Source organism: Pinus tabuliformis, chromosome 6, assembly GCF_031772625.1.
Source record: "Pinus tabuliformis cultivar Carrire ecotype Pingquan chromosome 6, CPIR1, whole genome shotgun sequence".
NCBI lineage: Eukaryota > Viridiplantae > Streptophyta > Pinopsida > Pinales > Pinaceae > Pinus > Pinus tabuliformis.
The window spans coordinates 89,191,168-89,209,269 of NC_142292.1; the positions used below are offsets into that span (position 1 = coordinate 89,191,168).

The following is an 18,102-nucleotide window of genomic DNA, read 5'->3' on the forward strand; positions in this document are numbered from 1 at the left end:
TAAGGTGTTAAAAGTCCTTGGCCATGCCTCAATTTTGGATACTTTATATGTGATGTCTATAGATTTTTTACTGCAATTTCAACATATAATATGTATCCCTTTGTTGTATGTGGTATCATTTATCGTTTTGGTAAATTTCTATTACTCCATATTGTTCTGTGAAGTGAGAAAAACATAAATTGTTTTCAATTTTCAAGATGTTCACACTTCATAGAACAATATGGAGAAATAGAAATTTACCAGAACAACAAATGATATCACATACAACAGAGGGATACATATTATATGTTGGACTTGTAGTAAAAAATATATAGACATCACATATAAAGTCTCTAAAATTGAGGCATGGCTAAGACTTTTAACACCCAACCACGTACAGGTTCAGGAACAGTGCAAATAAATACAGAAATAGGTACGTGAAACAGTTACATGCAATGATATGATACCCATGATCCCTTCGCCTTTGGATAGCCTCACTAGGATATAGAAAATCAAGTTCAACAACCTAAGGTACAAATAAAATTCATTACTACAATAAGCTACATGAATCTAAAAAGGTAACAAATATATACCAATTTCAATGTGATGGATCGGAAATATCAAATCAAAATACTCTACTTACATAAACCTTAACTATGAAAGTCTATATACATTACTAACACAATTTCATTACTTACCATACTTACCCAATTCAAATAAGAAAAGGAAACAAATCTATATGCATTGTTGGCACAATTATATTACTTACAAATTTGAATTACTTACCTGATCTTTAAAACCTGCATTTACGGACATAACAACAACCCCTGTATTTCATGTCGAAGCCATAGAAGTAATATAGAATCCCTCTTTCCACTTTTGTTTATCCATTTAAATGGAAAAGAATCGTTGACCTTGTAAGATTGTTGTGTGTACTGAGTTCCTAGAATACACACAAGCTAGCTTAACAGTAAAGATGAGATCCCCCATCTATTGAACCATCAAAATTTGGCAAGGGAAAAAAATTACAGAAGCTTACCTTTAGACATGACTATCAGGGGCTCCTTTGATGGCCCCCATAATTACACTTACGTAATAGTTGTTCTCCCATTCTTCCATGATCCATTCCTTCAAAAAAATAGCAAGTAATAATAAGTACCACCATAATTTGAAGAACATTAATGATGCTCAGCAAGTTATCACATGCATGTACACATCTTGTACGAAGCACATAAAAAGATAACCTTGTGAATAAATCATTGAGAAAGCTAGTAAATTTGTGCAATGAATCCAGTTCTTGCATCCATAATAATAACCCACAGATTCGAGCAAGAAGCTACACTACTTATAAAAAGACCATCTTTATTTCCCTTCTCAATGTGTTGAACAAGTCTTGCATTAGTCACATTATAGTGGTATCTCGCCACAAAATATAAATAAATTTGATTTTAGAAGTTAACATTAAGATAAATGTATATAAATAGTGTAATATCTCTAATTTAAAGTGTCATCACAACTTAATAGAGGGAAAAAAAAGTATCCAAAATTTCCAATCAATAAAGGAGGAAAAGCTCAAAGAATATCTATATCTAATCAAATTGAATAATCAAATGACATAGAAAACACATCAATTATGAAAATGTGAAGAACAACATATTGCTAATCAACCATATTGATAACCTTGTCCCAGACACATACATTTGCTTCATTGGTGATCGAGAATCATAAACATGAATCCATGGTGTGGTCCCCTTATCAAGCTTAAATGTATTCTTACACTGCTCAACATCATCTTCCTTCAGAGTCAGCTTTTAGAAATCCTGTAGAACCTTCTTCTTACACTGCTCAACATCATCTTCCTTTAGAGTCAACTTTTGGGAATCCTAGTGGATAAGCACTACCAAACTAAAAACACATTAGAGAGCTTCTACTGTGCACTTCAAAGATAGGGTTTCCTACGAAAATCGAAAATCCTTCAGATTCATTAGTGTTAATTGTCCTCATATTTGGACTTATGATTCCATCAAAAAGTGTTTAACATAATAAAACTCTTCATCAAATTCCAAATTCACCACATCTTCTAGAAATTGTTTAAAGGGTAGCGGTAAATCACAGTTGTTATGAATATAATTCATATAAGAATAATAAATGTAAATATAGATATAATAATAATAAATAGTTAGCTAATTAGTAATGAAGAGGCATGTCTTAGAGACATGACCATTCATGAAAGGGAACCTACCTAGGTATATAAGAGGGCCCTCATTGTAATCATTTCACATATCTTTTATACATTCAACAATTCTTGTATACAATTACTTTTTGACTTACGATGGATACTTACATATTTAGAACAAAATATGGGGGAAATAAGGAATAAATACAATCCTTCAAGGAAGAAATACAAAAATATGCGAACTCCCTAGAAAAGCTTCCTAAAAAAATATGAAGATTCCAAGAAATCTTGAAAATAAAGAGAACAATTGTGTTGAAACTCAATCACATATGGGGAGTGTGTTATCATAATTGGAGAGCACAAATATTGAATCACTGAACCATAATCATGATTTTTCATCCACATCATCAAGGATTCAATTCAGTACCAAGGAACTACTTCATTCTAAAGATCAATATGAGAAACTTTGATGCTAACAATTTTAAAACATGGATATTCGAAATGAATCATTACTTTGATATACACCAAGTGACAACTTTACAAAAGCTAAATATGGCATCCACGTATTTAGAACAAAATCAATTTGTACAGTATCAATGGATTTGTGAAAGGAAAAAGGATTCTATTGTATCCTGGTCCATTTTTATGGGGGAATTGATATCACATTATGGGCATATTAAGAGAAAATACATTATTTATTCAATTGATAATATTCACAAAATAAATCCAATTAAAAATCACATTCAACAGTTCCAAAACTTGACTCTTAGGGTAAGAACATTTTCAAAGGATAATTTCAAAGGTGAGAAAATTGAGTTCTTAAGCTCTAATAGCATGGAAAATTTACTCAAAAAGGAACACCATTATGTAATTACACATTTTCACACAACTTGTATTACCATAATGGTAGCTTATTGTTTATGGTAGCATAAAGGAATCAAATATCATGTAGCTTATTGTTTTAGCACTATACCAAATACAAATATACTTCACACTTTTATTATCCAATTTTCTCTTTTCCTTAGGCACATGCCCATATATTGTGTAGCCAAGAACTCTCATAAGTACAACACTTGATTTGTATTGTTTGTATCCAAACCATGCTTCTTTTGGAGTTAAATTCAATACTACTCTCACGAGGCATATATTGAGAGTGTGTACCTGTGTGTGCATTGCTTCAACCCAAAACTCATTTCCAAGAGACTTGGTTTTCAACATGCTCCAAGTTGTTTCAATTATGGTCATTCTTGGTAAACTATTGCTTTTTTCCATTATTCCTTCAATAATTTAAAAATTCATTTAATTTGTATTCTTCACCCATTATTCGTTCTGGGGGTGAAAATGATCAAACGACTTTGCTTTTCAACCATTTCCTCCAACTCCAGAAAATGGGAAAACACCTCAGATTTCTCTTGCAGAAAATACACCAAGTCTTCATGGAATAATCATTAATGAAGGTAAACAATAATGCACCTTTCCAAACGAAATAGTCTCCATTGAAGCCACAAACCTAAATGTATAAGTTAAAGATTATCTAGCCTTCCATGTTCACATTTTCTTGTCTCTCTTCCCAAATGGACACTTCATGATTCATTTTGATATAAGGAAGGTCATTCACTATGTTATTTTCCTTATTAACACCAAAGTTTAAAAATGGAACCGTCCCATCCAAGTTCCAAAGCCTGATATTCACTTCTTCTATAGTGTTCAAGTTGTGTGAGTTGCTTCATTCAAGGGAAAGCTTGAAAATTATGCCTTCAGTCATTTCTCTATTTTCTACAACAATATTTTTATTTAACTTATCTATAAGTAATCATTCTTTACTATTTGTCTCACAAATAATAGGTTTTTCCTCAATGTTGGTGTACATAATTTGTCCTCAATAAACTTCTTTGTTTCGTGCAATGTTAGAATTACAATTGTACAATTCCTTGAGATGTCCATATTTGATTTGGATTCATTGCTGACATAATATGCGTCACATTTAAAGATTTTTTTTCACTTATGGATTATTAATAATTAAATGAACCTAGATCCATTTACCAAGCACAAGATTTCAAATCTCTTTCAAATATCTTTTCACTTTAAAAGGGTTTTGCATCTCAAGAGATTTGATGCCTCTCACCTCTTGGTAGATGGGGAGAATGTTAAAGATTACAACATGTCTACCATACCTCCATCAAAAGGACTTAAGTTTACTTATGAACCTTAAATATAAAGAATATTCTTAGTAAAAAGTGAATTGGGTGAGGAGAAATCTTGGATAAAATATAATATTACAATATTTAATATTTATTACCACCTCCACCCAATAAAAATTGGTGGGGGTGGGGGGGGGTGGGGAAATACTAATTAAAATTAGTATTATTACATTTTACCTAATATTTCCCCATTTTACTGAATATTTCCCCTCACCCCGGTTAATTTTATAGTTGAGTTTGTTTAGTTTTAAAATTGAAACATAAAGAAATATTACAATAAGAAGTGGACCAATTGAAGAGAAATATTGGGTAAAATTTAGTATTATAATATTATATTTTACCCAATATAACCCAGTAAAAAGTGGATGGAGGTAGGAAAATCTATTAGATAAAATGTAATAATTACATTTTTCCTAATATTTCTCCCACATGCCTATGGCTAACATATCAATAAAAAAAATTCACCTTTACAAGTTACATGGATTAAACCTCATCATTTTATCATCATTTTTATAGCTAATTATGTTTCTAAATATAACATCCAACCGCCATCATCATTTTACCTTTACATGCTACATGGATTCAACAAAAAAAAATCACCTTTACAGGCTACATGGATTAAACATCATCATTTTCATAGCTAATTATGTTTCTAAATATAACATCCAACGTCATCAACATTTTAAGCTAGCTTACTTTCCCCAATATAACCTTGTAAAAAATGGATGGAGGGAGGAAAAAATATTAGATAAAATGTAATAATTACATTTTCCTAATATTTGACCCACTCGTGAATATATCCAAACAAATGTGGAGGGTGAACATATGAATAAATAAGTTTTACCTTTACAAATTGCATGGATTCAACATCATCATTTTTATAGCTAATTAATATCTAAATATAACATGCAAGGCCATCATCTAAATATAACATCCAACGTCATCATTTTCTACCGTTAATTATGTATCTAAATATAACATCAAACTAAGATGGATATAAGCTAGCTTAATTTCCCCAATATAACCAAGTAAAAAGTGGATGGAGGTAGGCAAAAATATTAGATAAAATGTAATAATTACATTTTTCCTAATATTTCCCCACCTTTGAATATATCCACACAAATGCCTAGAGGGAACATATCAATAAAAAAGTCTTAACTTTACAGGCTACATGGATTGAACACCATCATTTTTATAGCTAATTATGTATCTAAATATAACATCAAATGTCATGGTTGCCTAATTATGTATCTAAATAAAACATCAAATGTCATGGTCCCCTTTTTCTATAGCTAATTATGTATTTAAATATAACATCAAACTAAGATGGATCTACGCTAGCTTAATTTCCCCCTTAAACAAGTTATATTCCACATAAATAAATATAACATCAAACTAAGATGGATCTACACTAGCTTAATTTCCCCCTTAAACAGGTTATATTCCACATAAATACCATGGGTCAATACCATGAATTCTCAAAACCAAGCCTAAATACCATAGATATTTTTGTTTCTTATGGTTTCTTTAATTTCCCCTTCAACAAGTTATATTCCAGATAAATAAATATAACATCAAACTAAGATGGATCTACACCAGCTTAATTTCCCCCTTAAACAGGTTATATTCCACATAAATACCATGGGTCAATACCATGAATTCTCAAAACCAAGCCTAAATACCATAGATCTTTTTGTTTCTTATGATTTCCTTAACAATGTTCAAACCAACATATGCAGCTGGTTGTTAGTCTTGTTAGTCTAAAGCAGCAACCTGAGGCAACCCGACACTCTTGAGTGGGATCTATTAACAGGTCTGACCCCTTCACACAACGAAATTAATAATCGGTTTGATTGATTGATAGTGACTCTAGTTGATGGTTAAATATTTATATGGTCACATTATATAAAAACAAAATATAAATAAATAAATAAAAAAAAAAAATTAATTTATAGTTTTTTCTATGTTATTTTTTTTAATAAAGGTACAAAATTTTAATGATTTTAACACTTAAAATTGTGTGAATATGTTTATTTTTAAAAATTAAAATAAAATCAATAATTATAATTTTAACTATGAAATTATAAAGTTAAATTAAACTATGGTTTCACAATGCATGGTTTTTCCCATGGTATTCTTCCTTAATATAGCGTATTTAAAAGAACAAAATTCTAATGAATTTGATTGGTTAGTTCAAAAAGTCCACCCAATATTAATGGGAGATCTAAAAAAAAAAAAAAATTAAAAATAAAAATTTTAATTTTAACTATAAAATTATGAAGTTAGATTAAACCATGGAAAACCATGGGACTTGGCTTTCACAATCTATGATTTTGACAATCCATGGTTTTTCCTATGGTATTCTTTCCTAATATAACTTAATTAAAGACATAACATTCCAATAAATTTTCCAACTGAAATTATTGAAGTCTTTGAGATTTAACACCATGATTTTCTTTAAACTAGCCTATATCCAGCTTAACTCTCGAGGGATCAAATCTCTTTTCACTCTAAAAGAAGTTTGCATCTCAAAAGATTTGATATGACACTTGGTAGATCTTGAGTTAAGAAGGATCTAGGTTGGTGTTGTGTTATGTAATGTAAACATTTTGACTTGGTCAAATTACATAACAATAAAAATAAAAATTAAATACAATTAAAATTAAATAAATAAAATATAAAAATAAACTCAGATGGATCTAGGTTGGTGTTGTGTTTTGTAATGTAAACATTTTGACTTGGTCAAATTACATAACAATAAAAATAAAAATTGAACACAATTAAAATTAAATAAATAAAATATAAAAATAAAATTAATAATTATAATTATTAATTAAAACATTTTGACTACGTCAAATTATATAAAATTAAAAATTAAAAATTAAAAAAAAATTACTAATTATAATTATGAATTATTAATAATTAAATTAGGGTAGATCCATCTTAACTCGAGATGTACTCAAATCTCTTTTAAAGCTATTTTCACTTTAAAAGAGATTTGCATCTCAAGAAATTTGATCCCTTGGTGGATTCAGAGTTAAGATGGATCTACGATGGTTTAATTATTAATTTTATTATTATAAATATAAATATAAATATAATTTTTAATTTTATGTTTTTTAATTTTAGTTTTACCAAATGAAAATGTTAAATATTGCAACATCTCTACCATATTGGGATCAAAACGAGTTAAGTTTACTTATAAACCTCAAATATAAAGAATATTTTCAATAAAAAGTGAATTAGCTGACGGGAAATATTGGCTAAAATATAATATCACAATATTTATTACCACTCCCATCTAATAAAAATTGGCCAATGCTAGGAAAAATACTAATTAAAATTGATATTATTATATGTTACCTAATATTTGTGCCAAGAGACCCCCCAGTATGGGGGTAGATCTCATGTAAAAACTTAAACATAAACACGTAAACATTTAACATGTAATGTTTAACATTCAACATTTAATCTATAATTCAGTATGGGGGTACATTTCACGTAAAAACTTAAACATAAAAATTTAACATGTAATGTTTGACATTCAACATTTAATCTACAGCCTAGTATGGGGGTAGATTTCACATAAAAACTTAAACGTAAACATTTAATATGTAATATTTAACATTCAACATTTAATCTACAGCTACATATTTAATCTACAACCACGTAACTTAAACATAAACATTTTACATGTAATGTTTGACATTCAACATTTGATCTACAACCTAGTATGGGGGTAGATTTCACATAAAAACTTAAACATAAGCATTTAATATGTAATATTTAACATTCAACATTTAATCTACAGCCACGCATTTAATCTACAACCAGGTATGGGGGTAGATTTCACGTAAAAACTTAAATGTAAACATTTAACATGCAATGTTTAACATTCAACATTTAATCTACAACCCAGTATAGGGGTAGATCTCAACTAAAAACTTAAAACGTAAACATTTAACATGCAATGTTTAACATTCAACATTTAATACAACCCAGTATGGGGGTAGATCTCAAGTAAAAACCATTTAATCTACAACCCAATAAGGGGGTAAAAACTTAAAACGTAAACATTTAACATGCAATGTTTAACATTCAACATTTAATCTACAACCCAGTATGGGGGTAGATCTCAAGTAAAAACCATTTAATCTACAACCCAATATGGGGGTAGATCTCAAGTAAAAACCATTTAATCTACAACCCAATATGTGTAATAACCCTGACAACTTGTAATTCCAGTAAAAGCTGTGGTAAAAACAATATGGATGACAGTTTGTTGTTTAAAAGACATTATTAATTGTTAAAGAAAATACAATGAATTATTTTTTTTACACATGTGTTGAGTGAAATGCTGGCAGTCTCCAAAAGGAGGTTTTCTTTTCTAATTAAAGAAATTAATCAGTTAAGGAACTGAACAGAAAGAAACTGCCTCTCACCCTGAAGAGGGTTGGGAAGGAAAAACCTCTGGGCTGTTTGGGAACAGGCAGAGGGAGATTCCGAAGAAAAGAGAGTGCAGAGTGAAAGAAAAGGGTTATGTCTGATTGTGATCAGATGACCCAGCACCGTGGTGCATAAGTCTTGTTGAGGGCTGCAGGCCTGCAAGACCGCTCGGGGGGAGAATCCAGTGCAGTGGATCTCATGGTTGGGAGGTCAAGAGCGTAAACTCTACAGGTGACTACCGAAAACAAAGCATTCTTGTGACCGCCTCCAGGTACGCTTTCCAACTTTAGTTAAGAAGGTTCAGGTACTGAATGTACTTAGTTGTATTTTAATCTTTAAAGTTGCTGTATGTAGGAAGTAGAGTAAGTTTATTATTATGGTTAAGTATTAGGAAAGAAAACTGTGACGTGTGGAAACAGTCATACAGTCTATATAGAGACTCTGTAACTTAATAGCAAGAACAGAAAGATTAGTTCTGATGACAATATAGTTAGAAAAGTATATAGATTTTCTGTTGAAAACTATTACTATGGAAAGCCGAGGAGGCTGTATAGTCTCAAAGATTAGGTAGCATGACACAGAATACCTCTATATACATCAAGTCAATTAATAACCCTGCTTGACATGTAAATCTCAGCAGTATAAACAGAAGAAAGTCAGGGCGGAACACCAAGACAGAACGTATTCACATTTGAATCAGTACATATGCACGATACAGAGACAGAAAGACTCTGAGGATAACCTTTAACTTTCGAATAACTCTCAGATGCCAGTAATTATTTATTAACATACAACGAAAAGAAAAGACGGAGTACTCATAACCATGTTATAAAGATGCAGTAAACCCTAACCAGGGATGAAATGCGATTAACCTTCTTTTACCAACCGAGAAATTAACCATAAACCGGAATCAAACAAAAAGATAATCCTATAGTCATGCAAAGGTAGGACTGTGCGCGGAAGAGGGTTGGACTACACATCCATGGCCGAATGCGAGCCTGCCCTCTACGCTTGGTTATAACGACAAACCAACAGCAGTGCTGTGGAGCATTACATTCCCATAAACCATAACTTTAAACCAGAAATAATATTTATATATCCATGAAACGAGTAAACAATGGAAAAGGCAGCGCGTAGCTGGAACTCGTATGAGTTATTAAACCTTGGCATGAAATACTTCTAACGGATTGTGACCAAAACTAAACCTGAGGAGTGATTATGACCATAAGCAAGATAAATATGTAACTCTGAAAATACAGTCACCGAAATAAACTATGCATACAGAAAGACAAGTAATATTGCTGCGGCTAGGGTATTAACCGTATAACCAGCATAACAGACGAAGCTGTTGATAAAGAACGGCATTGAAACAAAATATGGAAGCATATATAACATCTAAAGTTCAACTGGATATTAGATATATTCAGAATCCAAGTCGGGCCAAAACCCTTAACAAAACCAGAGAAGTCAGACAGCGCCGAATGGCCAATATGTACAGTTATACAAACTATTATAAATACAGATTCGAGCCATAACTGGAGGTACTCGATACATATACAAAGTTCTGAACAGACATTCAACAATAACTGTAATGAAGGCATCAAGCCATAACCTAGGCGTAGTGGAAAGCTATCAGTTCAGTCAAGGCCGTCATGCGTAGCTGCATGAGGGTTGAACCGTTCACCAACCTGAGACATAGGTAGAGACAGGCTGTCTCAGCTATGTAGAAAACCCATGAAATATAACTAAAGGTATGTAAAGAGAACAAGAAGGGGACGGCTTACCTGGGTACTCTCGCTGTCGTAGCAGATGAACCAGCATGTTACCCCGCATCTCCACCATCGATCGAATATACCCTGCAGCAATTAAAATTGAGCAGGAGGTCATAACCAGCTAAGTAATTACAGGAGCTTCGAATCAGTGAAACAATCGTTAATGAACTGGAAGAGGTGAGACGTACCTGGTAATGACAGAGGTTCGGTGGACCAGAATAGCTCAGAGAGTCTGGAGGATACAGAATGAACCCGCGAATGTAGCGTGAACCAGCAAAGAGAACTGATAGCTGAGCATGTCAAATGAACTATAACAAAGACGTTTAAACCTTTATACCCACGCCCAAACCCTAACCAAGGCAGGACCGTCCGATCATGCCCAGCAATCTCCACCGTTGAGTTTGGGCGGGAGGCCGAGCGTGAGTCCCGGAGCTGGTCAACCCTCTCGGACCATGTGATCTTCACGTGATAAGGGGCCAGTTGGCAGTGGTAGTGTTGAGCTGGCATTCTTACTCTGCCAAATGGCAGTAATCACCAACCACCGCCGTCAACTCATTTGTACCATCACGTACCAGTAATAAAGTGTGTGCAAAGAATATGGTAGAACTTAACATCATATGTATAACCGAGCTGTCATGTGTTGAAATTAAACTATGACTCTTTTACACCAAAACATTACCATATGTAGTAGATGAGTTAGACGTAGGTGGGTGGCAAATTAAGATTTCAATGGTAAGGTTAACGTGTCATAAAAAAAAATTTTATGGCTGTATTCTTTGATTATAGAAGGGAGTGTGACAATGTGGTATCAGAGCCAGAGTTCCAAAACTGAGACCTCTGGAACAAGCAATGGGAACAGAAGAACAATTATCCTATACATGTGAACAGAACAATGTCATTAATCATGTTTTTTGTGTAACCAGGAACATATCGAGATTTTCAACAGCTGACAGTTATACAGCAAGATGGAGGAAATGTCGGGAGCTGGCGGCATCCCACCAGACAATACCGGAATGTGGGTTCAGCTTGGTGCTGAGACACGCAGTACTAATCAAGCAATACTTCAAACAGTTCAAGAACTGAAGGGTGAGATGGCCCGCTTACGAGAAGACAATGCACGATTAACCATGGAACAAGAAAGAATATTGAAAAGCCTATCTGAAAAACAAAATCCACCCTTACCCAGTCCTAGTGCGGAGCAACGAAGAGGCACTGAAGAACGAAACTATGCACCTGAGTTTTCAGCAGAACAGGAAGACCATTCTGACAATGTGCAAGAGCAGCAGGCTACCAAGAAACAGAAAACGGAATTACAGGGAGAATTTCGTAAAATCAAACCCCCGCTTTTTGATGGAGAACAAGAGGAAGCGGCGGAAGCATGGCTGATCAACATTAATAAATATTTTCAACTGTATGAATATGATCAAAACCTGAAGGCACGTTTGGCCATATTTCAGTTGCAGGGCAAAGCCACCCTGTGGTGGGAAGAGATTAAAATTGTGAAGGGTGTAACTGAGCAGAGCATAACCTGGGAAAAGTTTCAGAAATATTTTAAGGAGAGGTATTTAACTGAGCGCTTTTATGATGAGAAGGCGCGAGAATTCCATGATTTACGTCTAGGACAACAGTCCATGGATGAATTCATAAATCGCTTTACTTCACTATTGCGTTATGTGCCCTACATAAAGGAGGAGAAGGCCAAGGTGCAAAGGTTTGTGAGTAGTTTGCCAGCTTACATAAGAGAACGAATTGAATTTGATAACCCCCGAACCATGGACGAGGCAATTAGGAAGGCCAGAATTTGTTACCAGCAGAATAAGCAAAAGGGAGAAATTTCGAGCAGAAAATGGAATGAGAGAAAAGGTAGCAGAAATGTCGGAAGCAACAAGGGCAGCCGCGGAAATGGTAGTAAAGGGGTTGGGAAAGGGCAGTGGAACAGAAGCACAAGTAAGGGTACCCTCCGTTCTAAGCCCAACGAGAGCAGGATGAGTGAGCTCCCTGCTAAATCAGAGGTTGAAGGAACCAGACCTCCAGTTCAATGTTGGGTATGCGAGGGGCCACACTATGCTAGGAACTGTCCACAACGAAAAAGAACCGATCAGATATCTCAAGTCCATGAAGCCTCCACTGTAGGAGATGTGGCACGCAGCGTACCAAGGATCAACGCAGCCTTGGAGGACCGACAGGCAGAATATCAACCTTCCATGGTGGAATTCGAAGGTAAGATTTCAACCCTTGCTGTAGCTGCGCTTATCGATCCAGGAGCTACTCTAAGTTATGTTAGTCCAAAAGTAGTGGAACATTGTAAGTTACCATCTGAAAAATTTAAAAACCCATGGCTAGTCCAGTTAGCTACGGGAGCTAAAAGGCGAGTTCTAGCAAAAGTTAATAACTGTGCTTTCAGTATAGCTGGACAGCCTGTGACAGCGGATTTGAATGTGCTTCCATTGGGCTCTTATGACATCCTTATTGGCATGGATTGGCTGGAAAAACACTGGTCACTGGTGAACTGCAAAACCAAGACCATATACTATAAGGATGATGTGGGACAGCAACAGGAGTTACAGGGAATTAAACATCCTGTTCAGATCCGACCCATCACTGCAAATCAGCTGGCCAAATGTGTAAGAAAGAAATGCCAGATTTACGCCGTACAGGTTGGTTACGTGAACCAGAAAGATAAGATGTCTGCATTAAATGACATACCAGTGGTGCAGGAGTTCACGGATGTTTTTCCTGAAGATATCCCGGGTCTACCCCCAAGAAGAGACATAGATTTCACTATTGAGTTGATACCTGGGGCAGCCCCAGTATCAAGGGCACCATATCAGATGAGCATACCGGAGTTAACGGAATTGAAGATGCAGCTCCAGGAATTGCTGGATAAGCAGTACATTCGACCTAGTGTGTCACCTTGGGGAGCTCCAGTTTTGTTTGTGAAGAAGAAGGATGGGACCCTTCGCATGTGCATAGATTACCGACAGCTGAATAAACTCACGGTCAAAAACAAGTATCCTCTACCCAGAATAGACGAACTCTTTGATCAGGTGAAAGGAGCAAGGTTGTTCTCCAAAATTGATCTGCGATCTGGTTATCATCAGATCAGGATCAGAGATGAGGATATTGCAAAAACTGCCTTCCGAACACGCTATGGGCACTACGAATTCGTAGTGCTACCTTTCGGTTTAACCAATGCACCTGCCACTTTCATGTGCATGATGAATAGCGTGTTTCACCAATTTTTGGACAAGTTTGTGCTGATATTTATCGATGACATATTGATATATTCTCGTTCCCGGCAGGAGCATGAAGAGCACCTTAGACTGGTGCTGCAAACTCTCAGGAAACATCAGCTTTATGCTAAATTTAGCAAATGTGATTTCTTTAAAGAGGAAATTCAGTATCTGGGGCATGTAATTACAAGTGAAGGAATTGCGGTTGACCCCGAGAAGATAAAATCGATTATGGAATGGCCTACGCCCAAGGATGTTTCGGACATCAGGTCTTTCATGGGGTTAGCTGGCTATTACAGGAGATTTGTGGAGGGCTTTTCAAGAATAGCCTATCCTATTACGTCATTGCAAAAGAAAGGAAGGGCATTTAAATGGACAGCAGCGTGCCAGCAGAGCTTCGATCGCTTGAAACACCTACTTACCACCGCACCAGTTTTAAGCATCGCAGATCCTAATAAGGAATACGTGGTATGTACCGATGCAAGCAAGGAGGGCGTGGGGGGAGTGTTAATGCAAGAAGGTAAGGTAATTGCGTATGAATCAAGAAAATTGAAGGAACATGAGCAGAGGTATTCTGCCTATGACTTAGAACTAACTGCTGTAATTCATGCACTTAAGATGTGGCGACATTACCTTCTCGGAAAGAAATTTCTGCTGTTAACTGACCATCATAGCTTAACGCATTACTTCAATCAGCCAACTTTGAATGCGAGACAAGGCCGTTGGGCAGATTTCCTCAGTGGATTTGACTTCGAAATAAAACACTTAAAAGGCAAGGAAAATCGAGTGGCAGATGCCTTAAGTCGGAAAGTTCATTGTTTATGTGAACTTTCAGCTAGCCGGTGGCGGAGTTCGTTAGTAGAAGAAATAAAAGTAGCAGCGGACAGCGATACAGCATATCAGCAGTTGAAGCAGCAGCTACAGCAGTCTATCCATGGACAGTTACAGCAAGAGTACACACTGGATAATGCTGGATTGCTGTATTTCAATAAGAAAATGTATGTACCTAATTCCGAAGATCTTAAGAAGCTGATCCTGGACGAATTTCACACCAGTCATTATGCTGGTCATCCAGGTTACCAGAAGATGATTACAGCACTCAGGAAAGAGTATTACTGGCCAAGGATGAAGAGGCAAGTGGTGGAATATTTGGCAAAATGTCTGGAATGTCAGCAAATTAAGGCTGAACACCAACATCCAGCAGGGCTGTTACAGCCTTTGCCTATTCCGGAATGGAAATGGGAAACCATCTCCATGGATTTTATAACTGGTTTACCAAGGACAAAGAAGGGTAATGATTCTATTATGGTCGTAGTTGATAAACTAAGTAAAGCAGCACACTTTATACCTGTACAGTCTACCTACAAGGCGGTACAAATTGCACATCTGTTTATGCAGAATGTTTTTCGCTTGCATGGAATGCCAAAGATAATCATATCGGACCGTGATGTGAAGTTCACATCTATTTTCTGGAGAACCTTGTTTGCTGAGTTGGGTACCCAGCTGAACTTCAGCACAGCTTATCACCCGCAAACTGATGGCCAAACGGAGCGAGTCAATCAGGTATTAGAGGATATGTTAAGGGCAAATGTGATGCTCAAGCCTAATCAGTGGGAAGAATATTTACATTTGGTGGAATTTGCTTATAATAACGGGTATCATACCTCCACTCAGTTAAGTCCCTTTGAGGTTTTGTATGGGCGGAAGTGCCGCACACCCTCAAGTTGGAGTGGGCTAGAGGATAAATTGTGTTTAGGTCCGGAAATGTTAAAAGACATGGAAGAGATGGTGAAGAAAGTGCGGGCAAACTTAAAAATTGCACAAGACAGACAAAAAAGTTTCGCAGATAAGAAAAGAAGATTTGCAGAATATAAAGTGGGTGATCATGTATTTGTAAGAATTCAACCCAGAAGGAGCACACTACAGTGGAGCGGGTGCGCCAAGCTGGCTCCCCGATATTTTGGACCATTTCAGATTCTAGCTAGAGTGGGGCTGGTGGCTTACCAACTTGCTTTACCCAGTCACATTAAAATTCACAATGTGTTTCATGTTTCTGTTCTCAAGAAATATGTATATGACCCTAGACATGTCATTCAATGGCAAGATGTACGGGTAAGAATTGACTCGATTGGTTTGATTATACAACCAAACTTAAGGAAAATTGACTAAGTGTTGGTTGTTTGCAGGTCGAACCGGAAGGCGGGGTCCTAGTCGAACCGCAGAGCATTCTCGACCGGAGAGAAGTGCGGCTGCGGAAACGGGCTATTACCCAAATTAAGGTGCTGTGGCAGCATTACGGGCCTGAAGAGGCTACGTGGGAAGATGAGGAACTCTTCAGAAAGGCCTATCCAAATTTTTTTAAAGAGAATGGACCTCGGGACGACGTCCAATCCCAGGGGGGGAAGATGTAATAACCCTGACAACTTGTAATTCCAGTAAAAGCTGTGGTAAAAACAATATGGATGACAGTTTGTTGTTTAAAAGACATTATTAATTGTTAAAGAAAATACAATGAATTATTTTTTTTACACATGTGTTGAGTGAAATGCTGGCAGTCTCCAAAAGGAGGTTTTCTTTTCTAATTAAAGAAATTAATCAGTTAAGGAACTGAACAGAAAGAAACTGCCTCTCACCCTGAAGAGGGTTGGGAAGGAAAAACCTCTGGGCTGTTTGGGAACAGGCAGAGGGAGATTCCGAAGAAAAGAGAGTGCAGAGTGAAAGAAAAGGGTTATGTCTGATTGTGATCAGATGACCCAGCACCGTGGTGCATAAGTCTTGTTGAGGGCTGCAGGCCTGCAAGACCGCTCGGGGGGAGAATCCAGTGCAGTGGATCTCATGGTTGGGAGGTCAAGAGCGTAAACTCTACAGGTGACTACCGAAAACAAAGCATTCTTGTGACCGCCTCCAGGTACGCTTTCCAACTTTAGTTAAGAAGGTTCAGGTACTGAATGTACTTAGTTGTATTTTAATCTTTAAAGTTGTTGTATGTAGGAAGTAGAGTAAGTTTATTATTATGGTTAAGTATTAGGAAAGAAAACTGTGACGTGTGGAAACAGTCATACAGTCTATATAGAGACTCTGTAACTTAATAGCAAGAACAAAAAGATTAGTTCTGATGACAATATAGTTAGAAAAGTATATAGATTTTCTGTTGAAAACTATTACTATGGAAAGCCGAGGAGGCTGTATAGTCTCAAAGATTAGGTAGCATGACACAGAATACCTCTATATACATCAAGTCAATTAATAACCCTGCTTGACATGTAAATCTCAGCAGTATAAACAGAAGAAAGTCAGGGCGGAACACCAAGACAGAACGTATTCACATTTGAATCAGTACATATGCACGATACAGAGACAGAAAGACTCTGAGGATAACCTTTAACTTTCGAATAACTCTCAGATGCCAGTAATTATTTATTAACATACAACGAAAAGAAAAGACGGAGTACTCATAACCATGTTATAAAGATGCAGTAAACCCTAACCAGGGATGAAATGCGATTAACCTTCTTTTACCAACCGAGAAATTAACCATAAACCGGAATCAAACAAAAAGATAATCCTGTAGTCATGCAAAGGTAGGACTGTGCGCGGAAGAGGGTTGGACTACACATCCATGGCCGAATGCGAGCCTGCCCTCTACGCTTGGTTATAACGACAAACCAACAGCAGTGCTGTGGAGCATTACATTCCCATAAACCATAACTTTAAACCAGAAATAATATTTATATATCCATGAAACGAGTAAACAATGGAAAAGGCAGCGCGTAGCTGGAACTCGTATGAGTTATTAAACCTTGGCATGAAATACTTCTAACGGATTGTGACCAAAACTAAACCTGAGGAGTGATTATGACCATAAGCAAGATAAATATGTAACTCTGAAAATACAGTCACCGAAATAAACTATGCATACAGAAAGACAAGTAATATTGCTGCGGCTAGGGTATTAACCGTATAACCAGCATAACAGACGAAGCTGTTGATAAAGAACGGCATTGAAACAAAATATGGAAGCATATATAACATCTAAAGTTCAACTGGATATTAGATATATTCAGAATCCAAGTCGGGCCAAAACCCTTAACAAAACCAGAGAAGTCAGACAGCGCCGAATGGCCAATATGTACAGTTATACAAACTATTATAAATACAGATTCGAGCCATAACTGGAGGTACTCGATACATATACAAAGTTCTGAACAGACATTCAACAATAACTGTAATGAAGGCATCAAGCCATAACCTAGGCGTAGTGGAAAGCTATCAGTTCAGTCAAGGCCGTCATGCGT

At 35.9% G+C, this 18,102-nt stretch overlaps 1 protein-coding gene across 1 annotated transcript; it reads left to right on the forward strand.

Moving 5' to 3' along the window:
* The first annotated feature begins 11,539 nt into the window (after positions 1-11,539).
* LOC149257398 (uncharacterized) lies at positions 11,540-14,988 on the forward strand. The gene is made up of 6 exons (XM_089371445.1): positions 11,540-12,082; positions 12,167-13,464; positions 13,600-13,741; positions 13,877-14,332; positions 14,426-14,787; positions 14,883-14,988. Exons 1-6 carry the CDS (start codon positions 11,540-11,542, stop codon positions 14,986-14,988), a joined length of 2,907 nt encoding a protein of 968 aa, XP_089227571.1.
* Positions 14,989-18,102: the final 3,114 nt, after the last annotated feature.

Coding starts and splice junctions, on each gene's coding strand:
- LOC149257398 (XM_089371445.1), top strand. CDS start 11,540: ATGGAGGAAATGTCGGGAGCTGGCGGCATCCCACCAGACAATACCGGA. Junction 13,742..13,876: donor GCTATGGGCACTACGAATTC/GTAGTGCTACCT, acceptor CGTTCCCGGCAG/GAGCATGAAGAGCACCTTAG. Junction 14,333..14,425: donor TGTTAATGCAAGAAGGTAAG/GTAATTGCGTAT, acceptor CATGCACTTAAG/ATGTGGCGACATTACCTTCT.